This window comes from Lissotriton vulgaris, chromosome 9 (genome assembly GCF_964263255.1).
Source record: "Lissotriton vulgaris chromosome 9, aLisVul1.2, whole genome shotgun sequence".
In the NCBI taxonomy this organism is placed as follows: domain Eukaryota; kingdom Metazoa; phylum Chordata; class Amphibia; order Caudata; family Salamandridae; genus Lissotriton; species Lissotriton vulgaris.
Window position 1 is genome coordinate 833,855,660 of NC_141697.1, and position 18,896 is coordinate 833,874,555.

Here is an 18,896-nt window from a genome sequence, read left to right on the forward strand (position 1 = left end):
GAATTGTATGAGACAATATATATGAGAAACACAAGACACCATGCAGTTCGCGTTAAGATGTGGGGTGAGGCTAAGCTTATATCATATGCCATATACCCCGACAAGAGTGAGGTAGGAGAGGGTAAGGCTTAGACTGTGAGATATAGATATATTATTAGGTTTAGGCTGTGAGATACAGATATATTATCACATTGCCCTGCTGGGCATTAGGTAAGGGTACATCTGCGTCTTATATAAAGCGTCAGTCTTGAGTCAAATTAGCTTTCATCTTATTCAAGTTGGCGCTTCTCCTTCTGAGAGCAGCCCTAGCTCAGGATAGTGTACCTATGCAAGGTATTTGCTCATCATGTGGCTCTTCACTTCCCGCTTGAATGATACAATATTAAGAATCTTCCTAATGCTTGGAGGAAGAGAATTCCAAATTCTAGGGGCAGCTCCAACGAACGCTCTGTTGTAAGTCTTTTTCTTTCGGAACCTGGCTGGCCGCAATAGCAATTCATCGGCACTCCGACCTGGTCTGTCACCTCCCGATATCTTAATTTTCTTGGCTAGATATCTAGGAGTGTTGAAGTAAAGCGCTTTATGGGTGATACATGCTAACTTCATTTGGATTCTGGCTTCATAAGGTAGCCAGTTTAATGCTTTCAAGTGAGGGGATATATGATCAAATTTCCTTGATCCTGTGATAAGTCTTGCCGCTGTGTTGAGGCAAGCTTTTAGCGGAGCTGTTGACATTTTTGGTAAACCTGCTAAGGTGGAGCAGCCGTATTCGATCCTGGAGATAACAAGAGATTGGATTGCTAATTTTAGGTCAGCTTCAGGGATGAAAGGTTTCATTTTCCTTAAGTAGTTAAGGTGGAAGCGGGCACTTTTAGCCATTGCATTAATGTGTGCTTTCATGTCGAGGTTCTCGTCTAGGGTGATTCCAAGCGATTTAGCTGATTCGACTAGTGTTGGGGTGCAGTTTAGAGCAGTCACAAGTTTAGTCCATTCCCTTATTTCCGAATGGCACCTTGGTGGTGAAATTAGTAGGAACTCTGTTTTGTGAGCATTTAGCTTCAAGTGATTGGTGGATAACCATTGCAGTGCCTTTCCTAAGGACTCGTTCATCCGATCAATGTCTTCAACGGAGGCGACCTTTATGTATATTTGCGTATCATCCGCATACATGTGGTAGGATATCTGTGATTCTCGGAGAATTTCTGTAAGTGGTTCAACATACAAGTTAAACAGGTCTGGAGAAAGTGTCGATCCTTGCGGGACTCCTATTGAGTTGGGACAAGAAGTTGAGGTCGAATGATTGACCAGGAATCTTTGTGTCCTGTTCCGAAGGAAAGAGCCAAACCATTTCAGCACATTTCCAGTAAGTCCCATCCTATCTCGAAGTCTGGTCAGTAAGGCTTCGTGATTTACCGTGTCAAATGCAGATGACAGGTCCAGGAGAATCAGTAGGCAGGCGCGATTTTGGTCTAGGGCTTGTAGCGCGTCGTCCACAATATGTAGTATAGCCGTTTCCGTGCTATGTCCTGCTCTGAATCCTGATTGGCAGTCATCTAGTAAGGAGAACTTGATGATGTGTTGGCTTAGCTGACCCTGCACACATTTCTCGATTAGTTTGGCCAGTAGAGGGATGTTAGTCACTGGGCGAAAGTTATTCGGATCTGTTGCATCCGCTGTAGGTTTTTTGATTATGGGAACCACTTGACCTGTTTTCAGGCAGTCAGGGAGGATCCCTTGCGATAGTGATGCATTTATTATTTTGGTCCATATTGGGACCAGAGTGTGGCTGATATCTCTTAAACATTTTCCGGGTAGAGGGTCTTGGTAGTGGTTGTTAGGTTTAATTTCCGACAGCGTTTTGGCGATCTTATACTGGTCGTATAGTTTGAATGTGTCCCAGTTTGCTTCGTTTTTTGTCTTGGTATCTTCTAATGGCTGAATGTCATCGTTCGGGGGCAAAGAATGTATAGTGAGGTTGGTCGCCGCATTTGTGAGCTCTTCTTCCAGCACTTTTGCCTTCTCTGTAAAAAATGTGGAGAATTCTTCACAGCCTAACGGAGTAATAGTGTTCTCTTGGGAGGATTTGGCTAGTCTATTTGATTGTTGTTTAAGAATTTCAAAGAGTTTTCGAGGTCTGTTTTTTGCATTGTCCAGCTCTGATCGGATAAATTCCTTTTTGGAATTGATGATCTTCTTGTTATACTGGCTTCTGATTTTTCTGAGAGCTTTCAGCTCCGGGAATGAGGGGTGTTGTCTCCATTTCCTTTCGGCCATTCTCAGTTTCCATAGCATAGCTTAACAAAACACAACACAACATAGCATAGCAAAACATATAATAGCATAGCAAAACATAGCATACCAAACACAACAAAACATAGCAGAGCATAGCATAACAAAACATAGCATAGCAAAACAAAGCATAGCATAATAAAACACAATGAAACATAGCATAGCATAACAAAACATAGCATAGCATAACAAAGCATAGCATAGCATAGCAAATGATAGCATAGAGTAACAAAACATAGCATATCATAACAAAACACAGCATAGCATAACATAACAAATCAAAGCATAGGATAGCAAAACATAGCATAGCATAACAAAACAAAACATAGGATATCAAAACGAAACATAGCATAGCATACATCACTCCGCACCACCACAGCATCACTCAGGGGCCCCACAACATCACTATGTGCTACCACAGCATCACTGAACGGCACAGCATCACTCGTTCACCATCACAACATCACTCAGTGCCACCACAGCATCAATCCGTGCAACCATTCAACAACACCTGGTTCAAATATGTTCTCTCAATGTTTCAAGCTTTATTACAAATGTAATAAAAAGATGTTAATATTTAACTCCTGTTCTTGGATTTTCGTCACAAAAAAATACACTGAACATAATCTTCACAAAAGTTATTTACAAAACTTTAAGCTATTGCCATTATAAATTACAATAACTTTTATTTAAGTATTAATTATTGAAAAAAATTAAAAGCCATTGTTATTTGTAATATCAATACATGTAAGTCACGTAAATACAACACAAATTGCATTACAAATGCGATAGGTGTCACATTTGCGAAAGTTATAACTATTGGCATTGTAAATGACAAAGCTATTAATTTCGCTATTTTCAAAAACAAAATATAAATAAAAAAATTGTCATTTACAATACCAATAGCTCAAACTTTCCTAATGCGAGACCTATTGCATTGCAAATGCCTGTTTCTTGTTGCTGCTGTCCGAATCAAGAAAAAAAGGTGTCTTTGTCTATATAGTGTATAAATCTCAATGGTACTGTTTTATGATTTTGCAACTTTGGTATGTCGCCCTTTTTGAATTATACCAGAATTATTGTATTATTCAGATGGTCAAAATGTTTTTAAGGGATGTTTTTTTGTATCTGTTGTTTGTACTTTTATGATTTAAAAAAAAATCGAATAAAGTGGATTGATTGATTGATTGATTGATTGATTGATTGATTGATTGATTGATTGAGTTGAAACAGACTCTGTAGGGGCAGCAGGAACAGGCTTGGGCTGCACTTGAAACTATGTTTGTTGGAACTGGCACCATTGTGTTGGGGGCAACTGATGGCAGAGGTCATTGGTGGGGCAGAGGTGTGCCAGTTGGTTGAATATATGCAGCTGTAGATTGAGGGGTTGTTTCAACTTGAGAGTAGGTTCTCAGATACTCCAGACATGAATAAGGAGGCTTGACAGGAAACTCACGCAGGTTCTTAGGATATTTCGTTGCCATAAAATTGTAGTAACTTGGTCCAGACAGATTGTAGTGTTTCAGGAGTATTTATTGTAGTAATTACAAATCCGATAGTTCAGCCCCACCAGGAGCAGCCAGCATGCTGCTCAGCCCTTCTCAACTGTAGCCTCTCACTCCCAACATTCCATACTACATCATTCTGAGAGAATCTCACTGGCAGAGCATGAACCACATTGAAACAAGGATACTACAATAACATCTTGGGCCAGATGTACATAGGATTTTATCAGTTTGCGACTGTTAAAATGCATTTTTGCATCAATCAACCCTAGTTTGCGAGTCAATAACCTATTAACGACTTGCAAAATAGGGTTTGCGAGTAGCTATTAGGAAGGGGTGTGTTAAGGGTGTCCCTTCCTAATAGCGAGTCGCACTGGTATGTAGAAATGTTTTGCAACTGGGAATGTAGTCGCAAAATATTTGCAGTTACCACCAACTTCAAGTTGGTGATAAGCCATTCGCAAATATGATGGGGACGATCCCTTCCCCTTTCTGAGTGGGGATGCCAACATTTTGTCAGAGCATGCAGTGGTTCAACAGACCACTGTCAACCTTTAAAAAAGAAAAAGAAAAATTTTCATATTTTTTTCTTTTAGACTCATCCTGTTTTCCTTTAAGGAAAGTGGGCTGCATTTGAAAAAAAATAGTTGCTTTATTTTAAAAGAAAACACAGACATGGTGATCTGCTGTCCCCAGCAGGCCACCTTCCCTGTGTTTTTGCTCATACACAATGCATCACAAATTGCGACCTGCCTCATTAATATTGATAACTCACGTCCCTTGCGACCCATTTGGGAATCTCTAATGTGTCTAAGACACAGTAGCACATTTTATTTTGCTAGTTTCGAATTGGCAGTCACAAAAAATTAGAGACTGCAAAATTAAAAGTTCGTTCATCTGGCACAATATTCCTGTTTCATGGATTCTGAGAGCTTAAGCATATCTCTGAAAAGGGACTAAACTGCATATTTAGCCTAGATAGCTGCCCTTTCTGTAGACATTAGAAGCCACCTATGCCCTTTATAAAGCTGTCTCTGATCTTTTGTCTGTATGGTCAGAAGGGAAGGCATCTTCTGGTATATTAGATCCCCTCAGCATGTAGACCTGCCTTCAATGAATCATCTTTTACATAGGTCGGAAGTTTTCTCACATAACTCTTTGAGAAAAATCTAGGTAACATTTGCCTCTCTCCATTCTTGTATCCTTACTTTTTTATCACAAAATGTAAGAGAAGGGATTCTTGTTCCCTCCTCTCATATTACAAAACAAATCATCTTCATCGCCAGCTAATTTCAGGTTGAGGTAAAGAGAGATTATCCCTCATGTGTTGAGGACCTCTGATAAGCCCATTGTTTGCACAAACCACCTTGCATGACAGTTGATGCAGAAAACAACAAACAGGAAGTGGTCATGAAATTTCCTTTTTCAAGGAATACTGCTGGGCTGCTAACTCTGTGACGCCATGTTAGGAGGATGGGAAGCACAAACATGTTTCCTGATAATGTTCTGGGCAGGGAGCGGCTGCTCATGGATAAGGACAGTGACGAGGAAGGCGGAGGAGGAGGTAATTTGAAGAGCAGCAGGAGGAAGAGGAATCAGCAGGAGAAACTTGATGAGGGCTCTCCTGGGTTCTTGTGTAGTGGCAAAAATCACCTGAATAGAAGAAGCAGCTAAAGTATATAGTGAAGATACTTTTTACTATAAATAAAAATAAATAACCAATTGTATCCCAATACTGTTTCGAGCTAAACCTTCAGAAAAATGTGCGCATCCCTGACAAGAGGTACAAAAGCTAATGCCTGAAGAGGAAGACCCCAACGTGCCAATCTGTATGTTGTATAGGAAATAGTGGTGTGTTTTTTGTGTAATGGTGACATCAGTGTTTTGTCAGACAGCTATAGATGTATGTAGACAGACCTTAAAAATGCAGGGATATATTTACAATAAAAGGGGGCGGAGCTAGCCGGCGTCGATGGCGGACGCGTGAGCCTTCGGCTCCTCGCATAGCCCCAGAATAATCCTGCAAAACTATCCTTAATTGTGCTGAACAAGCCATAGCGGGCTCTTGCCCGTCTGCTGGCACCCCCAGCTGCCGTTGAGAGACTTTTGGGCCGATTTCGGGTGCGCCCTCCCGGCTATTTGGAGGGGTTGTTCCCGGCGGCGCGGCAGTGGAGAATTAGGCCGGCAGCAGCGCGCTATCCTGGAGAAGAGGCCGGGCGACGTCACCGGACGTGCGGCCTCAGCACTGGCGGTGGTCGGGCTGAACGCAAGAGGTCTCGCAGTTGGGTTTTGTCACTGATCGAGTCGTCCTCTGCTCACTAGTCGGCGACGACCATCTGAGGGAAGAGCCTGGGGACTCGGCGGAGCAGCGGAGCAGCGGAGCAGCGGAGCGAACAACACCAGAGATCTGCGTCACGAGATGGGGTGGCTATTAGCTCGTTGCCAAGACCTGTCTCATTCCCCGCAGCGACGACCTCTCCTATCCCTTAAGGGACGAAGTTGCCCGGGGCTGGCATAGTGGATCTGCTACCTCCTGGGCTAGGAGGCTTCAAGACTTGTGGAAGTGAACGGAAGGGCTCTGCCCGCCATCGCAGACGCCATCTTGGGCGCATCGGTCACTCGAAAATTGGTGGCAGCACTTCGGTTACCAGCGAGGATCCCGACACTGCATGGTCGGCCTGTTCCCTTGATTTGCATTATCACACGTCGGTGACTGAGATGGGGAAGAACGACACAACACAGGGGAAGATCTCCTTTGAACGACGTCGGCCGAAAGGGTCGGAGATGGCGGCGCCGGACACATCGCCGAAGGGAGCTGCGGCACCGGCCCCGGCGACCACGGAGCTTCGGGACATGCTGGCTGCAATGGAGAAGGGCATCCAGGATAGCATTGCCTCGGTGGGCTCCAAGATAGACGCTCTATCCTACCGCATGGATCGAATGGCGGAGCGCGTGGACAAGCATGCGGAACGCCTAGACATGGCGGAGCGCCATCTCACTGAAGCTGAGGAAGCCCAAACGGAATGGGACAAAGAAAGAAAGCAGTTTGATAGACTCCTGACTGTGATCAGAGACAAGACGGAGGACTTGGAGGCGCGATCACGCAGATCCAACCTCCGTATCACAGGAGTAGCGGAAACCACACAAACGGGGAAGATGGAGTTATACGTGGAGAAACTGCTTAAGCTGCTACTGGGCGAGGAGGTTTTTTCCCCCATGTTCATTGTGGAACGCGCTCATCGCACGTTGGGCCCAAAACCTCAGCCCGGCGCACCTCCCCGCCCCATTATTGCGAAACTGCTTAACTACCGCGACAGGGACACTGCTTTGCGTGTGGCGAGGGAGAAAGGCAAACTGCAACATGAGGGTATGGATATCTCCCTCTATCCGGACTTCACAGCCAGGGTGCAGGAAGAAAGGCGCCAGTTTGCACCGTATAAGAAACAACTCCGAACTCTGGGCCTGGACTATGCGATGATATATCCCGCCAAGCTCCGGATCGATACCAGTGGGAGGTCGTATTATTTCACGGACCCTAAGGAACTCCATAAGTCCCTGAAGACTTGGACAAGGGAGCGGAAGGAGGCCCGGCGTGGCCAAGACGACGAAGCCGGCTCGACATCGAACCTGGAAGAACAGGACTAGGAGCTGCGATTGTGTGACTTGACACTCTTCACCGAAGGTAGTCCACGGACCCTGGCAACACGGGGACTCCGAGTTTGCAGAGGCGCAGGGAGCCTATGTTCGCCTCACTGGGGAATATTGATTGAGAGTGGAGACACTGATAGGGCACTAGCCTTGTGCACTGCTGGTAAGGTATTGGTCGTAATGGGGGAGAGTCCCTGGACAATAAGGCAGGCTTGGGGGAGCCGGTTTGGGTGGGTGAGGGCTATGACTTTTGCTATTTGAAGGGCACTGAAATACAAGAGGGGCTGCAAGGGGGCGCGGTTCGGACACTCTTTCGGAACAGTTCGTGGTTTGCTATATTGGCGCGCTCTGCCCTGGTGCCTTTGGTTGTCTTACTTTCTGAGGGGTTAGTGTTGGACTATTGAACACTACACTTGTTGAGAGTACATGGGGGGGTTCTTGGGGCCTGTCTGACCAGGTTGGGGGAGGTCGGCTGTGGGTGGGATGATGCACTAGGGGTGGGTACTAGGGTTTGGACTGATGGGGAGTGTTGTTGCTTGGGGTTGTTTGTGGGGCTTGATTGTGCGGAGTGTGGACTGCAGTGTAATGCTGTACCTGTTTGGAAGCGCCGGCTGGCGGCTTTGAGATTATGTGAACTACTGTGTCCTGATTTGCTTATCCTCGATGTTTATGCACAAGTGAACCCCGGTAATGGCTAATGTAGCGAGGAACTTGCATGCACGTGCCCTGAATAAGCTGAACCTGCTGACCTGGAATGTGCGGGGCCTGAACGACTTCCGTAAAGTAAGGAAGGTCATTAGCTATCTCAATAGGCATCATGTAGACATTGCCCTGCTACAGGAAACGCACTTGCCGCTCTCCAGCAGAATACTACAATTCAGGGGTCTGGCTGGGAACATAGTGGCCGCGGGATTCACGACACATGCCCGTGGGGTACTAATTTGGGTCAATCCCTCGTCACAGCTGCGGCTCATTCCTGTACACTCTGACCTGGAAGGCAGGTATGTCCTGGCAAGATGTGTAGGTAAGGGTCTGGACCTGTTGGTGGTGAATGTCTATGGCCCTACTTATGACCACCCTGAATTCTACGCGACTCTGTCCGCTCTTGCCAGGACATATGCACAACCATGGATGTTGTGGGGCGGGGACTTTAACTTTGTGTTCGACCCAGCTGTGGACCGTTCTGCGGGCAATGTTCGGCGCCCTGTGGCCTCGGCCTCACATATGGCGGCTGAAATGATCAAATCTGACTTGGTGGATGTTTGGAGGGAAAGGCATCCTTCGAAGGGTGGTTTTACACATTACTCGGCGTTCCACAACGTCCATACCAGGATAGACTACTGGTTGGCGACCCCCCTGGTACTGGGTAACATTAGCGCATGCGAGGTCCTTCCACGCACACTCTCGGACCACTCCCCTATTCTTCTACACCTTGTGACGGCCAGGAGGGGGATCCCGGCCTTCACATGGAGGTTCCCGCCTTTTGCGCTGCTAGATGAGGCATTCAGGGGGGAGCTAGCTGAAGATATAGAAAGATACTTTGCGACAAACATAGGCACAGTAGACGATTTCTTTACGGTCTGGGAGGCCTTTAAGGCCTATATCAGAGGGGTGGCGATGTCAAAGCACTCGAGTGTGTTACGCGCCATTCGGCGGGATCTCACTACTCTGGAGAATAGGTTAGCGGAGCTTGAGGCTAGGCGACTGCAGTCAGGCGGCGACACGGAGGGGCCGGCGATCACCCAACTTTTGTCCGAGTTTCAGGCACTGGCGGACAGGGAGGTCCTCTATATGGGCAAATATGCCCCAGCTAGACAGTACGGGGAGGGGGAAAGGCCTGGCGCGCTGCTGGCACGCATGGTCCGTAACTCTAGGCGCCCACTAGTTGTTGAGGAGCTGAGGACTCCAGAGGGAGACAAAGTAACGGATGAGGAGCAGATACCAGAGACCTTCAGGAGATACTACGCAGGATTATATCAGTCATAGACGCAGGGAGTGGAGAGCGAGGTGGAAGACTACTTAGATCATATAGCTATGCCGTTCCTCAAGAACTCGGATAGAGAATTCTTGATGGCCCCCTTCCACCAGGACGAAATCCTAGAGGTTCTAGCGAGTATGAGATCGGGAAGTGCGCCGGGCTCGGATGGCCTCACGGTTAGCTTCTATAAAGCCTTTAAGGACTTACTGCTGCCATACTTGACCGCACTATTTGACGCCATCTGTGAGAATGGCGAAATGCCGACTACTATGCGTGAAGCGCTACTAATTACTATACCCAAACCGGGAAAACCACCCGATCTTTGCGGCTCGTACAGGCCACTCAGCCTGCTCAATGTCGATGCCAAGATTTATGCTAAGGTCATCGCCACTCGACTGGCCTTACTGGTCCCTGAGCTGGTCGCGCCGGAGCAATCTGGATTCGTCCCGTGCAGGAATCTAACTTACAACATTCGCACGGTGCTAGGCACAATGCAGCATGTCAAGCAGGAGAACAGCGCTCTGGCAATCTTCCTTGACATGGAAAAGGCGTTCGACTCGGTTGAGTGGCCCTTCGTGGTACGTGTGCTGCGGAAACTGGGTCTAGGGGAGCCGTTCCTGCAGCAGATAGGGGCGCTGTACCATCGACCCACTGCTAGGCTACGTCTGGGCGATAGGGTGACGGAGCCGATACACATTGGGAGAGGTACGTGACAGGGTTGCCCCCTGTCGCCGTTGCTTTACGCACTGGTGGCAGAGCCCCTGGCGTGTGCCATACGAGAATACCACAGCCTGGAGGGTATTAGTTTCCCCACATATAAAATAGGGATATCGACCTATGCAGATGATACGTTACTGTACGTTAGAGACCCGGAAGCCAACTTGGCCGCGGTGCTACGCGAGGTGGTCCATTTCGGCTCACTGTCGGGCCTGAAGGTGAACTGGGATAAGTTGATCGCGTTCCCGCTCACCCCGGTGACGCGACCGTTCGCTATGTAGTACCCATTGCAGTGGTCCTCCGACTCGGTTCGCTACCTGGGCATTCGCCTTCATACGGATCCTGAGATCCTTATCCGGGACAATTACGGGGTGGCTTATAGCAAATTGGTTGATGACGTGGATAAGTGGATCAAGCTTCCGCTCTCCCTTTCGGGCAGAATCGCTTTAATGAAAATGGTGGTACTTCCCCGTTTCCTGTTTCTCTTCCTGAATTTGCCAGTGGTATTATCGAAGGTCTTCTTTAGGCAACTTACCAAAGTAATGGTGCGGCTGGCCTGGGGCGGCAAGCAGCCCAGAGTCCGGTGGACAACCCTAATTCTCCCCTGCGAGATGGGGGGACTGGGGGCGCCAGACCTAGAACGCTATTATAGGGTCGCACAGGCCTCGCATCTACACTCGTGGGTACATGGTGATGCTCGGACCCCGCACCTCATATTGGAGCGGCTGTTTGCGGACCCGCTTCCTCTGCCCGCCACTGTTTGTCAGCCCACTGACCGCACAGTTGGCCAGATCGACTCGCTGAAAGCAACCAACCATGCCTGGAACTGCTTGGTGAGTGCTTGTGGCTGTACATTACTGTACTCCCCACTGTTACCTGTGGATTGGGCCATTTGGCTTGATCCTCTGGGGGAAAAAGGGGTGATTAAAGCCTTGCGGTCTCTTGGCGTAGTCAGAATGGAAGACCTGTTCATGGATGGTAAACTTAAAACCTGGGACCAGTTGTCAGCAGCCGAGGCAGGCCACACCCTGCTACATAAATTCCAATATCACAGGCTCCGCTCGGCGTTCCGTGAAATACTGGGCTCAGACCTGGAGGAACCGGAGGAGATCCCGGAACTGACCTATGTACTTAAATCCAACTCGTCGGCGAAGCTCATTTCGCAGCTTAACAAGCTGGGTGTGACGCAGCAGCGCGTGCAGCCATCTAAGGCCAGGGAGGCCTGGCAAGCTGATTTTCAATCCCCCATAGATGACGGGATGTGGCGATACTGCTGCTCCAGCACGCGTAAGATTTCCTTGAACGGCAGGCACCGTTTGGTGCATTTCAAATATTTGCAGCGGGTGTACTACACTCCTGAACGTCTGCACCGCTATGGCCTCCGTCCCACAGCTGAATGCGAGCGCTGCCGGACAGGGGTGGCAGGTTTTTTCCACTTGGCATGGTTATGTCCTGGGGTGCAGGCGTTCTGGGAAGACGTATTTGCCGAACTGGATCAGATTCTGGGGGAACCCCTGCCCCGCGCTCCTGCCCTAGCGCTTATTGGTTACTCTAAGCCTCTAGCCCCAGGGCTGCGTCGCCTGGTGGACATGGCGCTGCTGTTGGCAAGAAGGGTGGTCGCAGCGTGCTGGATGCGAGGGCCCCTCCCCACGAAAACTAGATGGATGAGGGATCTACAGTACTGCTGCACCCAGACAGAACTGTACAGCGACCTGCTCCCGCCCAGAAGTAGGCCCAAGAACTTCTGGGATCTTTACAAAGAGCACTTACAGAAAGGAGAGGAGGACAGCTCTGACACCTCTGAGGCGGTTGAACTGCAAGATAGGATGGAGGAGTTAGGTCCAGACAATGTTCACTGTGATGCAGGAGAGGGAGGGGGAGGGAATGCTCCGAGTTAAGGGGGAGCGGCTGTGAGGACCCAGGGTTGGGATAGCGGGGGGCTGCTGAGGGAGGACTGTTCACTACGGGGGGTTGGGCACTGGACACAGGGTAAGCACACACGGGGACATGTTAGTCGGGACAGGGTTGGCAGACACACAGACACACTCTAGAGGGTGGGGTGGGAGTTTGGCGGGAACTGTTTTTTCTTGATCTCGCCTCAATGTTTGCTCGTTTAACCGCGATTGCAGAAGTTGATTGCCAGTTGACACACCGCACCTGCACGTGGCCGTGCGATATAACCTCCTAAAAGTCACAGTTATATAAGTAATGTACTACCTCGCCGCCGGGCCTCCAGGATGCCGGCAAAAAGGCTGTGTACGAACTACTACCTTGCTGCCTACGTGATTTTGGTACTGTATGCAGAGGTACACTATGCTTGTGTGCTACATTTGATGATGTCAATGGCTGTGCTATCAATAAAGATCTCTTGGTTTAAAATATATTTACAATAAAATGTCTGAGAGCAGAGCTGCTCCAAATTGGGCAACATGGCGCTCTGACTTTTTCAAAATGCAGGGATGCATTGTATTCACAAGAGTACAGCGCATCTCTGTGCTTCCCCTAGAGCTGGCGAAAAAAATCTGCCTGGCGCCAGCGCAGGCACCCTTCAACCATGTTGCAAGGAGGCCTGTGCTGCAGGGATGATTATTTATGTTCAGGAAGGTGTCCCTTAAGAGGCAATAACGGCAATTTGCCTCTTCTATGTGTGTTGCAGAATACATCACACATGGAAAGAGCAAAAACGAGGAGAAATTAATAATTTCTACCTGTTGCGTCATTCTAACACCTGGTATTCCATGGCGTTAGTGTATGTTGCTGCCTCAGCCTTGTAAATCTGGGGCTGCATAAAAAAGCAATGGGTGTTGTGTTGGAATGCTCACAGCAACAACCACTGCATGCCCTTTTTCCCACAGAGGACGGCGGAGGAAAGGGGCATACTTACAAGGTGGCGTTAAGCCATGAAAAGTGGCTTAGCACCACCTTCAATAGCGCTGCGCGACTGGAGCTTAAAAAAAAGTGATGCTCCAGTGGCGGTGAGGGCTTGAAAATATGCCCCACAGTGATATTCCTCAGCCATTGTGGCAGAGTGCCCACTATCCTATGTTCCCACTTGTATCCATCCTTTTGTATGGCTGATGAACAGACCTAAACTACAATTACGTGGAATACCCTTTTTCATCTAGGACAGAAGCAGTTTATAGGTGTAGAGAAGTCCGGTCCCTTAGAAACATTTAGCAAACTATTGCATTTTTTAAAACTGGAGTTTTAGGTGAATCTATGCAGGTGCGACTTAATATGATTGCCACACCTTTTCTTACCATAGAGTTTACACATTTGGTAGCTGGTTCCTGCAGTGTCATAATAACCAGGTTGAGTCCAGCTGCCCTTTATTTCCTGAGTTGGTTTCATCAGTCCCCTAATACATGATTGAGCAATTGGAGAATCTCTAGTGCTTGAATTAACCCAAAATGTTCGAATTTGGTTATTGTCATATTTCCTCTTCCTCTTTCCTATCTAGGTGCTGGGAGATTAATGAAAACATGGCACACTGGTGGATTATACGCTCCCCAATACTACTAGCCATCCTGGTATGTTACATGGTAATTTTTTTGTTTTGCAAAGGATGTAATGTACACGTTCTCTGCAGCTCACCTCATAGCAAGGAATTCTACCTACTCCCAACATTTCTCTCACAGACAGTGCAGGTACACCCACACCAATGTTTACAGCTTCCTCGTAGTTAGAGCTCTTATAAAATGTCTTACCGCATCCTTACAGTTAAAAGGCCTTCCTTATGTCCAAGAACCAGCGTACTAAGGGGCATATTAGCAAGGAACCTCGTTAAAATGAACGCCGTTTTATCGGCAGGAAACTGCCGCTAAAACGGCGATAATGGGCTTGCTAATATGCGTTATAGAATTCCTATAGATTCCCAGGTTAGACGTCCTGCAAATCTAACCTGGGATTCTATAGGAATTCTATAACGCATATTAGCAAGCCCCTTATCGCCGTTTTATCAGCAGTTTCCTGTCGATAAAACGGCGATAATTTTAACGAGGTTCCTTGCTAATATGCCCCTAAAAGAGTTATCGATAAATCTCTCACTGCACTGTTTACAGCTGCGCTCGCTCACAGCCAGCACTTCTGCACAGTTCCTTCCAGCTTCCACACATCCAGCGCACTTGACTAATCTTTTTACCTTCCCCTAAACCTTAGTTAATCAACAGACTATGAAGTTAATGCATTTTTACATATTTCGTTTCAGATAAACTTCTTACTATTTATCAGAATCATCAAGATTTTAATCTCCAAACTGCGGGCTCATCAGATGCGGTACAATGACTACAAGTTCAGGTAAGAAAATTTGACTATTTTCTTGAGGTTTGTGTGCTAACGACAAAGGCAAGACATCATTTATTTTACATGCCCTATCAGCAGCGTTCTACACTGTCTCCCACCCCATTCTGTTACTTAAATTGCAGGAACTGGGGGTTGGGCGTAGTCCCCGAGCTGGCTTACTTCTTTCCAGTAACTCTTGTTTGAAAACATGGCCCATAAAACTGCCCTTTGTTGCCCCTTAGGGGGTCACCAACTAAGTCCATATTATTCAATATGTACAGGAGACTTACCGTATCACTATATAGAAGATCTCTTGCATTCCTGAGACCTTCATTTTGCCTTACCATCCATTATTATGTTGATGAAGCCCAACTGCTGATGAAGATCGAGGGTGATGCCGATCACATCTGCTGTAACGTCAGAGGTGGGAAACATCCTAAACAACGAACATCAAACAACGACTTACCTGAACAACGAAGTCTGAACAACGAAGAATCTCATACCACGAAATACAGAACCACGGGGCATATTATCAAGGGGGTTTATCTCCGCTTTTTTGGCTTTAAAAGCCAAGAAAGCGGAGATAAAATTATCTCCCTATTACCTAGCTGCCGCTAACACCAGTTAGTGACAGCTAGTAGGAGATAGCGACCATCTTGGGCCCCACTTTGCATGTCAGTGATATTTATCACTAATGAGATGCAAAGTGGGCGTGCCAAGATGTTAGCGACTGAAAACAGTTGCTAACATCGCTATCTCCTATTACCAACTTTTGGAGATATTCGCGCTAAGCGGGAATATCTCCAAAAGCTAACACCTGCCCTGAGCAGTTCTTAGCCATGTTATCCAATGGGAGGTGGATAACATGGCTAAGAGCATTAGCTCGCTAATGCATGAATATCGCTGACTTTTCAGCGATATTCATGCTTTGCGGCGATTTTTACCGCATTTGCGTTAAACCTTGGTAATACCAAGGTTTATTTGCGGTAAAAATCGCAGCAGCGCTGCGGTAAATTTTTGTCTCTAACCAAGCAATAGCGATAATTATCGCTATCGCTTGGTAATATGCCCCCTGGACTTTTCGGAACAACGAAGTAACAACGAAGTGGCACGTTATCTTAATTTATGTTGTTGAAAAATGTTCAGAATTTATTTACCTTTTTATGCAAGTAGATGGCACTGTTGGTTTGTATTTCCACTCTGCTGAAGCCTTTCTCTTATCAACGCGAGTAAAACTATGGCTGTCACAGTTGAAAATTGAATCAAAGTGGAGGTTTTACGTTTTTTACAAGCTTTATTGTTGATCAATTATTTTGAGAATGAAAATATTTCTGGAATCCTTTTTTAAAAAAATGTTTACTTATGTGTGAATGTTATTAATGTAATCGATTTAAAAAGTGCTTTTCTTTTCTTATTTCAGTTCGTTATGCAAAGGGCATTTTAGTGATCCTTTCAGACAGCTGTGTAAAAATAGATAATGGAATTTTAATACTGTGACACTATGTGTGAATTATTGACTTCATTTAGTGCGGAGTTTAAAAGTACGTTTTTCCTTTGAAAAATATGTTAATATAAGGAATATTCACAAATAATATATATAAAATAATCATCTATTAATAAAAAATGTTTTCAAAACAAGCACATGCTAAATTTATATCAGCATTAAAAAGTCTACTGTCCTTGATTGTGCTTGAGCAGAGGGGCACACTTTAATCAAATAAGCAGATAAGCACAGCCTTTAATCTCACTCTGCTTGATGGTGCTCGCTGATGGGCACAGCTTGAACATGTTTAATAAAAAGAACATACTGGCGTCAATTAGTAATGAGCAATTTAAAGTATTTTCGTGGTTAAGGAATTTGTTGTAAAAAAATGTAGTTGTTAAGCATTATTCGTTGTTTAGCTTTCGTGGATTAGGGAGTCGTGGTTCAGGCAGTAGTTGTTTAGTCATAGATTCGTCAGAGGTTGCTATCAGCACTAGCAGTTTGGATAACCCAAAGTCTTTAATACAGCAAAAACATTTCAATACACAAAAGAGAACCAAGCAGAAATGCAACTCTCCACATGCACATCTCAGTGGCGTAACAAAACTTGAGAGGGCCCCCCTGCAAAGCACAATGAGGGGCCCCCCCAGTGGCCCGGCCCACCACCTACCACTTTGCCCCACTGACAAAAATAAGCAGCCACTTAAAGCTGTATTTTCAGCACTTATCTGTGTATACTTCGAACAGAAAATATAAATAGAATGCACTTTAATTGTGTTCTAGGGCTGCCTGAATGATGAGATCCATGACTGATAATTAAAGGGAACAAAGATAGAAAAGTCACATTACAAATGAATACATACTTTTTTATTTATAACCCTATTTATTGCCAAGACGAGGTCATTCCAGGCTCAACACATGGCTGGCATTTTTCTTTGGGCAACCCTACTTTATATTCCTTTTCATGAAATGCATTTTCACACTATAGCAGTAAGTGTAAATTTCAAATGCAAGAAATGGGCAGAGTGGGGGCCCAGGGGGTACTGGAACCAGAAAAAAACTAAGCCTCAGTAATCAGTTTACAAAGGTATGTTGAGCGTACAGCTGACTGTTGTGGTGCACTGTAGCACCCAACAACACTTTTCAATAATGTACATCACACGCCAACATGTAATAGCGCTCACTGGGTAGAGCTTATATAGCACATAGCTCAGAAATACCATATAGATGGATAGCACGCAGCTCCCAAGAGCATTGTAAGTTGTTTAAAACACACGCAAGCATCAAACAGAACACTCTGGACAGACTTTGCATACACCCACATAGCGTAGACATACTATACAGCTGGCTGTAATGTGGCCCTGAAGGTCACTTTTCAATAGCATGGAACACATACAAACTTCCAACACAACACATTAAGTAGACCATTTTGCTTACATCTAATTAAACACAGACATGGCATTAGGGCAGCGGGACATATTTTCCATAGAATGCATTATATAAACATAAATAACGTACCATAGCATGTAATTGCTGCCCCTATAGTTGTGTAGCTCGATCTATAACTTGGTCATCAGAATGTGCTACAACAAAGACGATGATGCTGGGCTGGTAAACAGGAGAGAGGGCCAACCCATCTTCACTATTGAGAGGCTCAGAAGCGCATCATTTAATTTATGAGGCAGCCCGACTGGCTATGATACGTACTGATATGAGGCAACTGGTGCACTCATGCTACGAGCAACAACTACTGCGCTGTTGGCCCAAACTCTACACCACTCTACTCTATGCCACTGCACTTTTGGGTAGAGGTGCAGTACTGGGCTAGAAGTGCCAGCTGCAGATCAGAAATGATTGGGCACATATGCAACTCTGTGTGGATCTCTGTACTGGAATTGCAGAAGGGGACAGTCCTTCAGGCCAGACACATGCTGGGAGAGTGGCCTACTAGATGCTGAGCACAAGGGTCATCCCCAAAGTGCAAGTGCCACGGCCCACTCTAAACATATACCAGAGTGCTGTGCAAAGCTGAGACTCCCCCACCATACCCTGGGTGCTTTCCCTCTGCTGGCCCCATGTTTGAGTCAGCGGTCAGGACCACTAGGGCTCCTCCACAACACAAGACCCAAGGGAATGCTGGAAATTAGCCCAAACTAACAAAGACGTCAGTGGAAGTCTTCCTGCTTAGTTGGAGGCTGTGCACATATTTCACAGCATCCATTTACAGGCCTCAAAGCAGGCTGAGCAAACAACTGGCAGGCTCCATTTACAGCATCGGAGGAGGCTGTGCACATATCCAACTACATCCATTTACAAGCCTCAAAGCAAGCTGCATAAACACCTGGCAGGATCCATTTACTCCCTTAGAGGAGGCTGTGCACACATCTGGCAGCATTCATGTAAAGGCCTTAAAGGAAGCTGCATACGCAGCTGGAAGGGCCCATTAGGAACTCAGAGGAGGCTGTGCACACAGCCGTCAGCATCCATTTACTGGTCTCAGAAGAGGCTTACTACAGCTAGCAGGATCAATTTACATGCTTCATACGAGACTGTGCACAGCTAGCTGGCAGGACCCACTATGACCTCTGAACACCCGGTGTACACAGCTGGCAGGATCCATTTACATGCCTCAGAGTAGACTGTGCAAAGCTGGCTGGCAAAACCCACTATGGTGTACACAGCTGGCAGGATCCATTTGCAGCCCTCAGAGGACACTATGTACAGCTGACAAGGCCTGTTAATACCTTAGAATAGGCTGTGAACACATGTAGCAGGGACCACTCCAGTCCTCAGAGGAGGCTGTGAGCAGAGCATTGCAGAATCCAAGTGCATGCCTCAGTGGAGACTGTGCCCAGCTGGTTGGACCTCTTTACAGGCTACAGAGGATGCGCTGTTTTAGCACCTGTATAAGTGACCATAAAAAACACACTGTCTGTTGTAGCTATTTAGCATGGGGTGTGTTTAAGATTTTGAAACAAACCAAAAAGGGGTCCAT

General features: G+C 46.5%; 1 protein-coding gene across 1 annotated transcript in view; it reads left to right on the forward strand.

The window, feature by feature from the left end:
• LOC147692327 (gastric inhibitory polypeptide receptor-like) overlaps window positions 1-18,896 on the forward strand; it is a 1,656,621-nt gene that overhangs the window by 1,360,980 nt on the left and 276,745 nt on the right. The window contains exons 9-10 of the mRNA XM_086939521.1: window positions 13,598-13,667; window positions 14,345-14,433. Coding sequence (XP_086795647.1) covers window positions 13,598-13,667; window positions 14,345-14,433 — 159 coding nt within the window. The remainder of the gene's footprint in view (window positions 1-13,597; window positions 13,668-14,344; window positions 14,434-18,896) is intronic.